This window comes from Lolium rigidum, chromosome 5 (assembly GCF_022539505.1).
Source record: "Lolium rigidum isolate FL_2022 chromosome 5, APGP_CSIRO_Lrig_0.1, whole genome shotgun sequence".
Lineage (NCBI taxonomy): Eukaryota > Viridiplantae > Streptophyta > Magnoliopsida > Poales > Poaceae > Lolium > Lolium rigidum.
This window is the reverse complement of record NC_061512.1, coordinates 52,753,561-52,768,739: the sequence shown is the minus strand read 5'-3', so window position 1 is coordinate 52,768,739 and position 15,179 is coordinate 52,753,561. Positions and strand designations below refer to the sequence as shown.

General features: G+C 46.6%; 1 protein-coding gene across 1 annotated transcript; it reads left to right on the top strand.

Annotated features, from left to right (window-relative positions):
* The first annotated feature begins 5,654 nt into the window (after positions 1-5,654).
* On the top strand, positions 5,655-7,788 carry LOC124654758 (cytochrome P450 72A397-like). The gene is made up of 4 exons (XM_047193746.1): positions 5,655-6,185; positions 6,284-6,528; positions 6,889-7,273; positions 7,357-7,788. Exons 1-4 carry the CDS (start codon positions 5,655-5,657, stop codon positions 7,786-7,788), a joined length of 1,593 nt encoding a protein of 530 aa, XP_047049702.1.
* The last annotated feature ends 7,391 nt before the right edge of the window (positions 7,789-15,179 follow it).

Genomic DNA, 15,179 nt, shown 5'->3' with positions numbered 1-15,179 from the left:
TCGAACACCGGAGACCGCTGCAACACGTTGATGTCATTGTGTGATCCCGCCATGCCAAAGAAAGAATGCCAAATCCACAGGTCATAATCTGCCACGGCTTCAAGCACCACACTGCAATATCCATGACGCCCTTTGTATATACCTTGCCAAGCAAACGGGCAGTTCTTCCATGCCCAGTGCATGCAATCGATGCTTCCAAGCATTCCAGGAAATCCTCTGGCAGCATTTTGTGCCATGATCCTTGCAGTCTCTTCCTCAGTTGGCCCTCTCAAGTAGTATTTGCCAAACTTTCCCACCACAGCTCGGCAAAACTTGTACATGCACTCAATGGCAGTAGACTCACTCATGCGAAGGTAGTCGTCCCGTGTATCGGCGGGTGCTCCGTATGCAAGCATCCTCATGGCGGCGGTGCACTTCCGAATGGATGAGAACCCGAGAACGCCTACGGCGTCGACCTTGAGCTTGAAGTAGGGGTCGAACTCTCGAACGCCGTGGAGGATATTCATGAACAGGCCCTTGCTCATCCTGTACCGGCGCCGAAAATTGTCGGCATGTGTTGCCCCGTCGGCGAAGTAGTCGTTGTGCAGCATGGCATGCCCCTCCATCCTCTGCCGGGGCTTCGACTTCCTTCTTCCCGGCCTTGATCCTCCGCGGCGCGGCTCTCTTCCTCTTCTCCGCCTCGGCGTCAAGCATGTCCCGGAGGGACGCGATGATCGGCAAATGCTCCCGCAGGTCGTCGTCGAACGCTTGCTCGTCCTCCGGCGAGCGGGGCAACCATCTCATCGTCGCTGTCCATGCCTAAAGCAAAATCAATGGTTAAAATTGCGCCGAGGCGGACGACGCAACAAACAGCGACCAATCGCGCCTACCGGCAAGTCGTCGAGAACCTTCTGTGCGCGGAGGTGGGGCGGATTTGACGGCGCGTTCGGGAGGCGCCGGCGACGCGGCGGCGGCGGCACGACCGGCGGGAGCCCCGGCCGCGACAACGGTGCTGACTCCCAGCACAAATCAGACGCCCAAACGGCCGGGAAATCCAGCGGCGGCGGTGGAGTGGGAGGCGCGGGAAGGAAGGAGCGACGAGAAAAGAGGCGCGAACCAACGGTTTATGCAAATAGTCGCCGACATGTGGGAGCCCGCCTCGCTTTTCGTTGTGTCCGGCGTCCCCGGAGCGTCCCCTGTGGGACGGGGACGGGCTCGGGGCGCCGGACACCGTATGGGGCCGCGCCGGACAAAAAAGGGCTTTGGGGGACGCGGCTGGAACGCTTTTTTTGTCCGGCGCGCCCCAAATCCCTTTGGGGGACGCTTTGGGGGACGCGACTGGAGATGCTCTTATGTCTTTAACTGCAGCTGTGTAATTTAGTTCAAATGTGACGTGATTTTGGTTCCATGGTTGTGAATGTGGGATGTAGTTCAGATGAAAATGCTTGTTTTTCAGCTTCATTCGTACCGGCGTAGGGCATGTCCTAGAGACTACAACCTCTGATTTCCGTGCAGAATATATCACAGCCACAAGAAAACCTTCAAGTACACATCTCTCCACATTTTCTGCTTCTAATACATATGTTTTCTCTACCTAGCACTGGATAGTTCACATGGCCATATATGGCGCCACATGTCCAAGTTTAACACAAAGCAAGACAATTTTATATTTAGAGTTGCTGTTCTGCATTTGACACGCCATGCATGACGGAGATTCCACCTATGTACATATTTAACTCTTTCAATCGGACACAATCGTTTCTAACCTTAACATAGAACGTGTCAATTACACCGTTACCTGGTCGGCGCCGGTTCCTTTCCTAATGAATCGTGTCAAACTGGATAGAACAGCAATGTCTTTTGTACACGTAACACTTTTTATCTTTTAATTTTAAATGTTAAGATTAAAATGACCCTTATATTATTTTTAGTACACGTGAATTAATATGGTGTTTCGAAAAATACCCTTATATTATTTTTAGTATATACTGTAATATAATATATAGATTAGTTACTTGCATGGCAAGTTCCATAAGAAGGAGGTATTGACAATGGCCATCTGATTGTCCAGGATTTCCACAAGGGCTTGACTACACGGTGGTCAACCACTTTTGGGCTTACGGAGTGGTCAGTTTTTACAACCCAAGGAAAGGGGGAAAAGTCATCTTTCCTTAAACGGCAAAAAGTGGGAATCCCTCTCTTTGGATGGGCGCGCGTGAATAATAGCAAGATGCATAGGCCGACGTCGTCCACGCACCCATGCCCAGCTACAAAAGACTGAAAGAGCAAGCTTCCACCCTACCTAACCAGAAATCCCCTAGTTTTTTTTTTTCCTTCTTCCTCCCTCGCTTTACCACAGCCGCCAGCAAGAAAACGGAGGGAAACCCTGAATCCTCAATGATTACTTTCTTCCGAAGCAAGCCGGGAAGTAACACAGGCATCTAATGCAGTTTAAAAAGTTCGTGCAAGAAAATTATAGTTGTGTGCTTAACCCAAGATCAATCTTTTCTATTTCTAGGACATAAGATCTGATCTGGTAGGAGAGGAATGAAGCAAGGATGTAGCAACTATTTCCAGGGAAAACCCAAAAACACATCACAGCGGTGTCACCTAGATTTGATCCAGGTTTTGCCACAATGGAGAATGTAGAGCACTCAAGCTAGGCAGAAGCTACCAAAAACAGTAGAAAGCACATCAAGGTCCAGATACTGTTGTTCTTGTTGACGACAAGAAGTAGGGGAAGTAGTAGCTTGAATATTTTCACCATGATTACTTTATTATGGATAACAGCATGGAAAAGATGGCTTCCATTTTAGTTGGTGTTGAAATTTCTTTGTCACCTACATGGCACGAATAAAAAAGCAGATTAGAAGATCAGTTAAAACATTGTGTTTTATCCTGCATCAGAAGTAACATCTGGAAAGTAATTGCATTTGGTGATGTGTATGAAGTAAACATAATCGGCCGAAGTAACATGTTTGAGTTACTTCTCACTTGAAGTAATTGCATTAATTGTTGTGTATGAAGTAAGCATTAGCACTAGAAGTAACATTTCTATGAATTAAGCATAAGCACTAGAAGTAACATGTTTGAGGTACTTCTCCTATATGAAGTAATCTGTTGTTTTTAATTTGATATAAAAACAATGAGAATAGTAATTAAATTGTTTGTGCATTGTAGATTATGGATTGGTTCAACCTAAATCTAGGTGGCATTGACCTTAACAGTAAAATTCCTTCCTAAGAACATGAAAGGTACTCCTGCCTTAGTAGTGGCTAATAATTCATACACCAAAAGCAAAAGGTCTACAAGGTATATTAAATTCACATATTATTACTTCTAGAATGACATGTAATAACATCCACTTAAGAATTACTTCCGGTTCATCAAGGAATAACATCAATTCCACTTAAGAATTACATCTAGCTTAACATATGGATTACGTCAAAAGTAGACATGAAATTACTACTGGATCGGCAAGGAGTAACAAACAACAACATTAAATTACTTATACTCTGACATATGGATGCTACACCAAGAACACATTAGAAATGCTTCAAACTTGACAAAGAGTAACATCCCACGAAGACATAATTACTTCTAGTCTAAGATATGGATTTACATCAATCTACACCAAAAAATTACTACTAGCTTAACAAGGAGTAACATCCCATCAAACATGATTGCTTCTAGCTTGGCAAAGAGTATCCCATGAACATATGATTACTTCTAGCTTGGCAAAGAGTAACTTCGCATATACAGAAAGTTACTTGTTGCCGGTAGTGAAGGAGATGCAGAGGCGCATGATCCAGATAGCTCCTGGCAGCAGAAGGAAGTGGAAGGTGGCTTCACCGTGGTAGGAGCTCCGACCGCTGCCGACGCCGTGCCCTTAAACTAGCGTGTGAAAGCTTGTCAACAAGGCTGAATGCATGAAGTCGAATTAGCTGGATTAAATCAATAGTTCAAAGCCATGACTTGAAACCGTTTGAACTAAAGCCCAAATTAATCTTAGAAATCAACCCATTCAAACTAGTCCAAATCAGACCCATAGTAAAACCAAAATAAAAGTCGGTCTGAACCAAACCATTTCCAAGTTACAACTTACAAGCACAACTAAAAGATGAACTACCTCTGTAGACTAAAACAATGAACCTCAAAATAAAGAATTACTTCCGGTCCAGATATAAAGTTACTTTGGTACAAGTAAAAGCTACTATATGACCATAGTTACTTTTCTATAAAAGATAGTTACTTTGGTACGGGTAAAAGCTAGTATATGACTCAAAATATAGAGTTACTTTGCTACAAGTAAAAGCTACTATGTGACTCAAAATATAGAGTTATTTCTCTATAAAACATAAGTTACTTCTGACATGAATGAGCCCAATCAAAAAAAACTGATTGTCCTAAACAAAGTTTATATGCTAACCTATGACAGATGTTTCAATGGTGATCACCACAGTCCGTTAGGAGCCAATTGCTTGTGTGTGCTGCCCCTCAGCTCCTAGCAGCCAACAAAACACATGATCGTACCGTTTAGCAGCAACAAAAATGATGGACTATACATTGAAGACATCTAGGCGTAGTGTGTCTGTGGTCTGCAGCAGTCAGCTAACTCTAGTCCTTCTCTTAACTTCTCGGCACGAAATCAAAACAGAACAGCAAACATTCAGTGGATTAATTAGTCTCCTGCTGGAATGAATCACCAGGATACACACCATGAGCCAAAATAAGTCAGTGCTAAGGCATAACACTTGAAAACCACATCGAACACTACACCATATGGTCCTAAACTAGGCCCAGCACAACGCATGTGAACAATTGAGACTATAGCCAACATTAGGGCATGGTAATCAGAAGCTACATCCAGCACAACATAGTAAAAACTGAAGAGCTAAATCTCCTACATGCATGACCTGACAACCTTCTTGATGGCGAGCAGCTCGTCGGAGTCTAACGACCTTCCGCCACCAGATCGGAGGGTTTCCCTCTCCTCCTAACCCTTTCCCGACGGTGCTTCTTCAGAAGCCGGTGGCCGTTGAATCTGCCCCGCGGCATGGGAGGAGGCGGCGCAGGGGCCAGGGGCTCTTGGGAACCGTCACGAGAAGCCTCATCCTCATCCCCCAGGACTTGAGTAGGTGAGGGATTCATCCTCTCCCTGAATCCCCTGCCGGTACCGCCGGATGCGGACGAGGAGATGGGCTCGTCGAGGGCCATGCCCCGGTGGAAGCATATGAAGCAGGGCACGGAGTCGAGTAGCTCATGCCGCGGCCGCTGGGTTGTCTCGTCGCATTGGCGGGGAGCGCCCTCACGGCCATCAGCAGCAACAGGAGGACGAGACGGAGTGGAGACGGGGAATGGAATAGGGGGCGCTGAGTCAACGCACGATGCGATGAGGCTCAGAGAAGAAAAAAAATACACCACCCGCTTCAATTAGCGAGGACCCCACGATGCGGATCGCGCGGCCGGGATCGGTGACGGTGAGCACGCTATAGGGCAGATTGTGGTCAGCCAAGATTTATGTCTTATGTGTTTCCACAAACCACATCACCACTGATTACAGTGCGATGAGCTTAAAAAACAAGCACTGAAGACTTGATTATCCTAATGACACTTCTATATATATCCAGAGCTCGATCGGAACCCAGCATTATCTGAGGATCAAGAAAGGATCAATGGATCCTGCAGGATCGCTGACGAGTCCAGCTCTACCATGGAGCTACCTGGCCTGCGGCCTCCTGGGCCTAGCGCTCCTGTGGCCAGCCACCCGGCTGCTGGACCAACTCTGGCGGCGGCCTAGGCGGCTCGAGCGAGTTCTTCGCGGCCAGGGCCTCCGCGGCACGCGGTACCGCTTCCTGGCCGGCGACGCGATCGACCACGGCCGGCAGAACAAGGAGGCGTGGGCCAAGCCGCCCCTGCCGCCGCGCTGCCACGACATCGCCGGCCGCGTCATGCCTTTCCTCCACAGCACCGTCCGGGAGCACGGCGCGCCGTGCTTCTCCTGGTTCGGCCCCGTCCCCAAGGTGACCATCACCGACCCTAGGCTGGTGAGGGAGGTGATGGCAGGCAAGTTCGGCCACGTCCAGAAGGTCAAGTTCCCGGTGCTGGCCAAGCTGCTCGCGCTCGGCGTCGGAACCTACGAGGGCGAGAAGTGGGTCAAGCACCGCCGGATCCTCAACCCTGCCTTCCATGCCGAGAAGCTCAAGGTACGCACACTGTTCTTTCTTTCTGTAATTGCTGTTGTGACACGACGACGACGACGACGGACGTGCTGCTCATCCTGTCTTGCTTGATTCTGCTGCAGCTCATGTTGCCCGCATTTTCTTCGTGCTGCCAAGAGCTCGTTGGCAGATGGACGCAGTCCCTTGGATCCGACGGCTCGTGGGAGGTGGACGTCTGCTCCGAGCTCCAGACCCTCACCGGAGATGTCATCTCTCGCACCGCGTTCGGCAGCTCTTATCTCGAGGGAAGAAGAATTTTTCAGCTGCAATCTGAGCAGATGGTGCGCTTCATGGCGGCCCTTCACAAGTTTTTCATTCCCGGTTACATGTGAGCTACAACTTTTTCTTATACTTACATACTTTGCATCATGCAGCAATACCCTTTTCACTAGAATTTCTTAGCTGTTGATCAAGAACGTCCTTTTGGTAAATGGTAATCATAATTCGGGTCCACTTGCCATTGCTGAGGCCGGATTAACAATCCCATTTTGGTTGAATCAAATTGCTCGTACAAGAATTTGAGTGTGGAACATACTAAATCCAATGTGAGACAATAATATCGTTCGACAAACAATCTGCACGAGTGCATGCCCTTATCTAGTTTACTAGGCACATTATATTCTTCTCTTGACAACCTTGTTTTCTCATTCTGCATCTACTTACAATATGACTAAAACATCTTTCCTAGGTCGTTCCCTACCAAAAATAACCGAAGGATGCGTCAAATTAACAGCGAGATTGTGTCCATTCTGTGGAATCTAATTGCCAAAAGGATGCAAGCTATTGAGGAAGGAGAAAGCATGAAAGACGACTTACTTGGCTTATTGCTCGAATCAAACATGGCAGACAAAGGTGCAAATGGCCAATCCATCAAAGGAATGTCGACCGAAGAGGTCATAGAGGAGTGCAAGTTGTTCTATTTTGCAGGAATGGAGACAACATCGGTATTGCTCACATGGACAATGGTTGTGCTTAGTATGCACCCGGAGTGGCAGGACCGTGCACGGGAGGAGGTTCTTCGCATGTTTGGGAAACATAAGATTGACTATGAGGGTCTCAATCGACTCAAAACCGTGAGCACCCACCGAAATTGCTTGATTCCTTACAACGCCATAAAACTAGATGAGCAATGTCTTATTAATATCTTGTTGTGCAGGTGACAATGATTCTTTATGAAGTTCTCCGTTTGTACCCACCGGCTTCTGCACTCACCAGGCAAACATATAAGGAGATTGAGATCGGAGGCATCAAATACCCTGCTGGTGTGATCTTCGAGATGCCCGTGTTGTACATCCACCACGATGAGGATATCTGGGGAGACGATGTGCATCAATTCAGGCCCGATAGGTTTGCGGAGGGGATCTCCAAGGCATCCAAGGACCCGGGAGCGTTTATGCCATTCGGTTGGGGGCCACGGACCTGCATCGGGCAGAACTTCGCCTTGCTTGAGGCCAAGATGGCACTGTGCATGATCCTTCAACGCTTTCAGTTTGACCTCACACCGGAGTATACTCATGCACCGCATACTGTGATGATGTTGCGTCCCATGCATGGTGCTCAAACTAAACTCCAGGCGTTCTCTTCGTAGTATCATGCACCATAGAAACATTGTTCTATACGGCCTTTCCTTGTCATGTAATAAGATTTTCCTTTCTGCTCTTTTTTGGTAATAAAGGCCCAACATGATTCAACCGAGTTTACTCTTTGAACACTATCTCTACAGTGCCGCCACTAAGCCGTATGTGATGGGTAAAACAATGCCAATTCTGTTGGTTTTACCACTTAGATGAAAATGCCAACTCCCATCAGTAGCGACTAGGCAGTGAACAAAACGCTAGGGATGTCTTTTCTCTAGCGTTTGGTGTTATAACCTACCAACGATGTCTCTTTCACAAGTGACCAAAAGTGATAGGAATTTTTAATTTTTTTGAGAAGTTTTTTTTTATCAATCTTTCCTTAGAAAAAAGAGGAAGTTTGGATTTTTGATCAATTTTCCTTTACAAATTATGTTTCAGAACTTTTATCAAATTTGGTTGAAGTTACAAAAAATCCTAAACGTTTAAATGGGTTGTCAAAACTAGTTCAAACTTTTCCCATATACTCATGGCAAGGAGATTGGCATACTAAAATGTCTTTGTACTTTTGTTAAGAGTTTGCATTTCTTATCAAAATTTGGTTAGAAGTTGCAAAAGCTCCCCAAAATTTTATTGGCTTGTCAAAATTAGCTCAAAGTTTTATAGATGACACGAGAAATGGAGATCAGATCCTTTGAATGTCTTCGAATTTTAAAACCTTCATTTCTTTAGTTAAAATTTGGTTGAAAGTTGTAAAAACTGTTCAAACTCTCAAATCGTCTTGTCCACCCCGAACGTTTCCAGAACACTCGGGCCAGGGAGATTGAAAGTACTGGAATCGTTTCGGATTTCTTGGAAAAGTTTGATTTGTTATTGAAGTTTGCCTCGGTTACAGACCAGAGGTAAAAAAAAAAAAAAGAGCCGACTCGAGCCGATGGGACAGACACTAACTAAGTCTATCATCAATTAGTTATTGATCATACATATTCTGTGTGTTTTCTACAACTTACCACAAAATTAAGGAGTAGTGACTTTTTTGTTACAATAACTCTAATGAAACACGTGTCTATGAAATTTCGCTCCGTTTCTGGCCAACGCATGCATCATGGTTTGCGGCTTTGCGCCACTGCTAGCTGTCGGCTGGTCTCCAAAACTTAGCGATGCTACGTGAGCGCTCATGTCATCATGTTCCAATACTGGCACGCCAGATATGGATGTCAAACCAAAGGTGACGTGGTGGTGCTCTGAAGGTGCTAGTACAACATTGTGTCTCCGTCAAATATAACCAAAAGTTTAAATGATGTTGTCTTGAACTTCAGTGGAATGGATAGAACAGTACCTAGCGAAGTAAATGGTTCTGCAAAATATTGGTGTCTCTATAGCAGCCCCCCCCCCCCCCCCCCACTACCTAGCAAATAGAGTATATATATACGCCGACAACCGACTACATAACTCAACCTACCGTTTGTAATAGATATTGGCTGCTAACTGAGTAAAAGAACTGGGAGGACGTACAAGAAATTGAGCAGAGAAGAAGAGAGCGGTTGATAGGCTTAACTTTTGCATGTTTTTACAAAAGGTTTCTAGCATTTTTAAGACTAAATTGCCCCGAGAGAAATGGGCATGTGAGGCACCAGGATAGGATACGTAGTTCATCTGCTACAGAATGGATACGTGCGTCACCTTGAACCTCAGGTGTGGGTGTACTTGGTTGGTCCATATCACTCTTCATGTATCCAAGACTACTGTTGCCTATGTGGCGTTTCTCTTCTCCCTACTAGATATGTCGACCAGAGCTAGCCTCCTAAGGAAGCACTTCGGTCATCGATTGGGAGAAGTTGCATTGGAAGTGGTTGGCCAAGGCAAAACTTCCGTAGGATCATCGCTTCCCGTGACTGCCACATTGGGACCAACCAATCGAATTATTGTAAATTTGATAGGTTGACAAGTGATAGAGCATCTCTAACAGTAATCGAAAAATTCGAAATCGAAAAATTGTATTCATTCTCTTGAAAACGTGGCTTAGGATGATTTTACAGCTGACGCAGAACAGCACCCGTAAAAAATGAACTGAAAAAACCCAATTAAAATGTCACGGGAGAATTCGTCGATGATCATATATAGATGGTAGTTTGATGCTCCGATTGAGCATAAAAATTTAGAAAATATAAACTACAAACCTAAATTAGATACTAGCCCTAACCGCGCGAGATGATTCCGAGCAAAATGAAGCCCGAATGGCCTCTGCGCTCGGTGGTGCCGGTGGTGGCGGAGCTTGAGCGTTGAGGCAGAGGACGGCGTTGACGTGGAGGACGGTGAAGAGCTCCTACTCGGAGTCAAGCTCGACTATCTCGAGCTTGACGCGGTGGACGCACTCCACCCGGCGCGCCGCCTCGTACTCCCGCACTTGGCGGACGGCGTCGGCCTCCTCCCGGCGGAAGCGAGCACGGGCCTCAGCCTCCGTGATCGCCGCCACCTGCGTGATCATGGCGTCATCCTCGTCGGAGCCGTGGATGTAGTCTCCCACGGAGAACATTGGCTCCCGCGTGGTGACGAGCTCCTCCACCTCGGAGCTGTCGTAGACGGGCGGGCACGGTGGGAGGCTCGAACCGCCGGAGGAGGAGCCCTCGCCGCTGTTGTTGCCGTACTTGGCGAGCTTCCCTGGGGGAGTTAGCCCCCAGTTCGTCCACCAGCGGGCGCTGCACTTGCGTGCGCCATCCGAACGGTTGAACTTGCGCCGTTCCGCCTCCGTGCGGAACACGGGGGGCCGCGGCGGCGAGTCCCCGCCGTCCAATCCCGCGCCACCCCGTGCAGAGCTACCACGCGAAAGCCATGGTGTCACGGAGCTGGGGCGAAGCTTCACTTATGCGCGCTGGATTGCTCGCCGAAGAGGTGCCTGGTGACGGCGGAGCAAGTGGTAGCAGCAGAGGGGAGTAGGGTTTGGAAACCAAACTCCCCTCCGCGGCCCGTTTTAATACATGGCGGCCGCCGAGTTTTTCGGGCCCCCAAACTCTATTTATGGGCCAGGCCACGAGTTTGGGCTCCGTTCTGGGTCTATTTCGGCCTGAACCCGTAAACTCGCCGGAATTTCGGTTCCAGATTCTTTTTTCAGTAATTGTTAGAGTTGCTCTTACGAGGTAGGAAACCGACAAAGCTCATTGCTTCAACTAGGTAGTTAGCTGACTGGCTGGTGCTTAGGGCCTAAAAAACCTAGGAGCGTCTCCATGGGAGACCCCAAAAGCCCCTCGTCCATTTGTTGGAGGCCTGAACAAAAAATCATGTTCCAATGGGTGTTTCCATCGGCTAAAATGTGAGTTCAAAAATATTATGGCGTCCACATCAGATCCACTTCCCTGCCACTTCACTCTTTCTGGCTGCTTCACGTGTCTCCTTTCGCAATGCAATTGGCAGATCCACCATGTCAGCTGAGTTGCTAGCACTAATCACATCACTACCTTCATGCTCCCCCTACACATGTTGTTGTCGGTGAGTGTACACTTGAAGATTCTGCGGCCACCGATCCTGAACAGGAACCTAGGGAGAGTCAAGCGGAATTGTACCCACTACTGGTTGGACCTGAACTTACACATCACCATCAAGTTTAGTACCCACATAATCGCCCTTAGTGTGAGACACTACCTTCTCCCCATCATGACCATCTTGCAGGGAGTGAAGTGATACGTCCATTTTGCATCACTATTTTATATCATAATTTACTGTTATTCATTGATATATTTCATATTTAGAGATGATACTGATGTTATTTCACCTATTTTGCATGTTTCATGATTATTGGAGAATTACTCACCGGAGTCAGGATTCTGCTGGAAAAAGCACCGTCAGGATACAATATTTCTGAAGATCAACAATTGACGGAAAATATACCGAAGCTCTAATTTTTCCATAAGACAGAGCCAGCCAAAAGGGGAAGTCGAGGAGGGCCGCCATGGGCCCTCCCCATAGGCCGGCGCGGCCACCAGGCCAGGCGCGCCGCCACGTGGTGAGGGGGCCCACGACCCCCCTCGGCCATCTCCCTTTCGCGTACTTCATCTACCCGAAACCCTATGGTACGGGGGACAATCGAGAATAGACACAGCCGCCTCTGCGGGGCGGAAAACACCAGAGAGAAAAGAGCTCTCCGGCAGGCTGAAATCCGCCGGGGAAATTTCCTCCCGGAGGGGGGAAATCATCGCCATCGTCACCGTCATCGAGCTGGACTTCATTGGGATCATCATCATCATCTCCACCGCTGCACCTCGTCTCCGATGTAACATCTAGAGTTGAATCTTGATTATTTCATAGGGGAAACTCTCCCGGTGTTGATTACTCCTTGTTATTGATGCTATTGAGTGAAACCATTGAATTAAGGTTTATGTTCAGATTGTTATTCATCATCATATCACCTCTGATCATGTCCCATATGATGTCTTGTGAGTAGTTCGTTTAGTTCTTGAGGACATGGGTGAAGTCTAAATGTTAGTAGTGAACTATGTTGAGTAATATTTAATGGTTTGATATTTAAGTTGTGGTGTTATTCTTCTAGTGGTGTCATGTGAACGTCGACTACATGATACTTCACCTTTATGGGCCTAGGAGAATGCATCTTGTATTCGTTTGCTAATTGTGGGGTTGCCGGAGTGACAACAACCTGAACCTCCGTTGGTATATCGATGCATGAGGGATAGCAGGATCTCGTAGTTTAAGGCTCGTGGTTAGATTTATCTTAATTACTTTCCTGTATTTGCGGATGCTTGCAAGGGGTTTAATCACAAGTATGTATTAGTCCTAGGAAGGGCGGTGCATTAGCATAGGTTCACCCACACAACACTTATCAAAATAATGAAGATTAATCAACTATATGAAGCGAAAGCATTAGACTAAATTCCCGTGTGTCCTCAAGAACGTTTGCTCATCATAAATAAACAAACCGGCTTGTCCTTTTTGCTAAAAAGGATTGGGCCACTTGCTGCAATTATTATTCCCGCATTTTACTTACTTGTATTTTATTTATCTGCTATATCAAAACCCCCTGAAAACTTGTCTATGAGCATTTACAGTGAATCCTTCATCGAAACTGCTTGTCAACACCTTATGCTCCTCGTTGGGTTCGACACTCTTATTTATCGAAAGTACTACGATACACCCCCTATACTTGTGGGTCATCATGAAGTTGGTCAAGTTCTACAAACAACAATCTCGGATCCGTTTGCTCACCATAGAATGGCTCGGATTCCCTGAAGGTGACATCCATACTTACAAACATGCATTTCACAGAGGGACGCCAACATTTATTCCCCTACTGACTAGAGGAATAACCAACAAAAAACACATTTTACTGCTCGTGGGTCTAACTTCCTAATCGATGGTCTATGATCCCGAACAAAGCATGTACTGCCAAATAATTTCGGAGGGACAACAAACTTATTTTTTTCAAACAACAACTCGCATGGGGATTTCATACCGAGTATCCTGGAGGGTGCCCTGTTAATAAAAAAAAGTGGTTGTCATGATTGCTTCACTCCACAGGAACTTGGGCACATTCATTGTGTACATCAGCGAGTGAGCTACTTCCAAAACGTGTTTGTTTTTTTGCTCTGCCACACCGTTTTGGGGAGGGGTATCTAGGAAAGTCGTTTGATGAAGAATACCTTGTTCAGACAAGAAGGCCCCAATGGTGGTGTTCACATACTTCGTGCCATTGTCAGTCCTGAGCACCTGCACGTGTACCTGAAATTGATTCTTTACATATGCATGGAGGTTCTGAAAACAGTGAAACACCTCATCCTTGTGGCGCATCAAACAAAACCCAAGTCATACGAGAATAGCTGTCAATAAAGGTAACAAAGTACTTCATTCCATTCACTGACACCATTAGGGAAATCCATGCATCTGAATGAATAAGCATAAACGGAGATATGCTCCTAAGCCCCTTACTCACATATGAGGCTCTTGTATATTTAGCATATTCGCAAGCATCACATGTTAACTTGCCCTTGCTTATTCCACACATAATATCAGGAAATATTCTACTCATCTTATCGAAAGACACATGCCCCATCCTACAGTGATGGATCATAGCCTGTTTTTCCTTGTCTTCCATGGTTGCAGCATACGACAACTCTGGCTGCACCCCCTTTTCCACATACCAGAGCCCCTTACGCCTAGTGCCAGTCCCAACCATCTGCCTCGTCTCCCGCTCCTGAATCATGACACCAAACTTGTTAAGAGTCACATGATACGTCTCCAACGTATCGATAATTTCTTATGTTCCATGCTTGTTTTATGACAATACCTACATGTTTTATACATACTTTATGTCATATTTATGCATTTTCTGGCACTAACCTATTAACAAGATGCCGAAGAGCCGATTCTTTGTTCTCGCTGTTTTTGGTTTCAGAAATCCTAGTAAGGAAATATTCTCAGAATTGGACGAAATCAACGCCCAGGATCTTATTTTTCCACGAAGCTTCCAGAACACCGGGGGAGATACGAAGTGGGGCGACGAGGCGCCCACACAACAGGGCGGCGTGGCCAGGCCTTGGGCCGCGAGGCCCTAGCGTGTGGGCCCCTCGTGGTGCCCCCTGACCTACCCTTCTGCCTACTTAAGCCTTCGTCGGTAATAGTTCCAGTACCGAGAGCCACGATACGAAAAACCTTTCAGAGACGCCGCCGCCGCCAATCCCATCTCGGGGGATTCAGGAGATCGCCTCCGGCACCCTGCCGGAGAGGGGAATCATCTCCCGAAGGACTCTTCACCGCCATGTTCGCCTCCGGAGTGATGTGTGAGTAGTTCACCCCTGGACTATGGGTCCATAGCGAGTAGCTAGATGGTCGTCTTCTCCTAATTGTGCTATCATTGTTGGATCTTGTGAGCTGCCTAACATGATCAAGATCATCTATCTGTAATGCTACATGTTGCGTTTGTTGGGATCCGATGAATAATGAATGCTATGTTATGTTGATTATCATTCTATCATCTATGTGTTGTTTATGATCTTGCATGCTCTCCGTTGCTAGTAGAGGCTCTGGCCAAGTTTTTACTTGTAACTCCAAGAGGGAGTATTTATGCTCGATAGTGGGTTCATGCCTCCATTAAATGCGGGACGAGTGACGTAAAGTTCTAAGGTTGTGGATGTCTTGTTGCCACTAGGGATAAAACATCAATGCTATGTCTAAGGATGTATTTATTGATTACATTACGCACCATACTTAATGCAATTGTCTCGTTGTTTGCAACTTAATGCTGGAGGGGGTTCGGATGATAACCTTGAAGGTGGACTTTTTAGGCATAGATGCATGCTGGATAGCGGTCTATGTACTTTGTCGTAATGCCCAATTAAATCTCACACTACTCATCATAACATGTATGTGCATGATCATGCCCTCTTTATTTGTCAATTGC

Excerpts from the sequence above, each read along its gene's own strand:
- LOC124654758 (XM_047193746.1), top strand. The coding sequence starts at position 5,655 with ATGGATCCTGCAGGATCGCTGACGAGTCCAGCTCTACCATGGAGCTAC. Across the intron at positions 6,186-6,283 it reads TCCATGCCGAGAAGCTCAAG|CTCATGTTGCCCGCATTTTC; the intron begins GTACGCACACTG and ends ATTCTGCTGCAG. Across the intron at positions 6,529-6,888 it reads TTTTTCATTCCCGGTTACAT|GTCGTTCCCTACCAAAAATA; the intron begins GTGAGCTACAAC and ends CATCTTTCCTAG.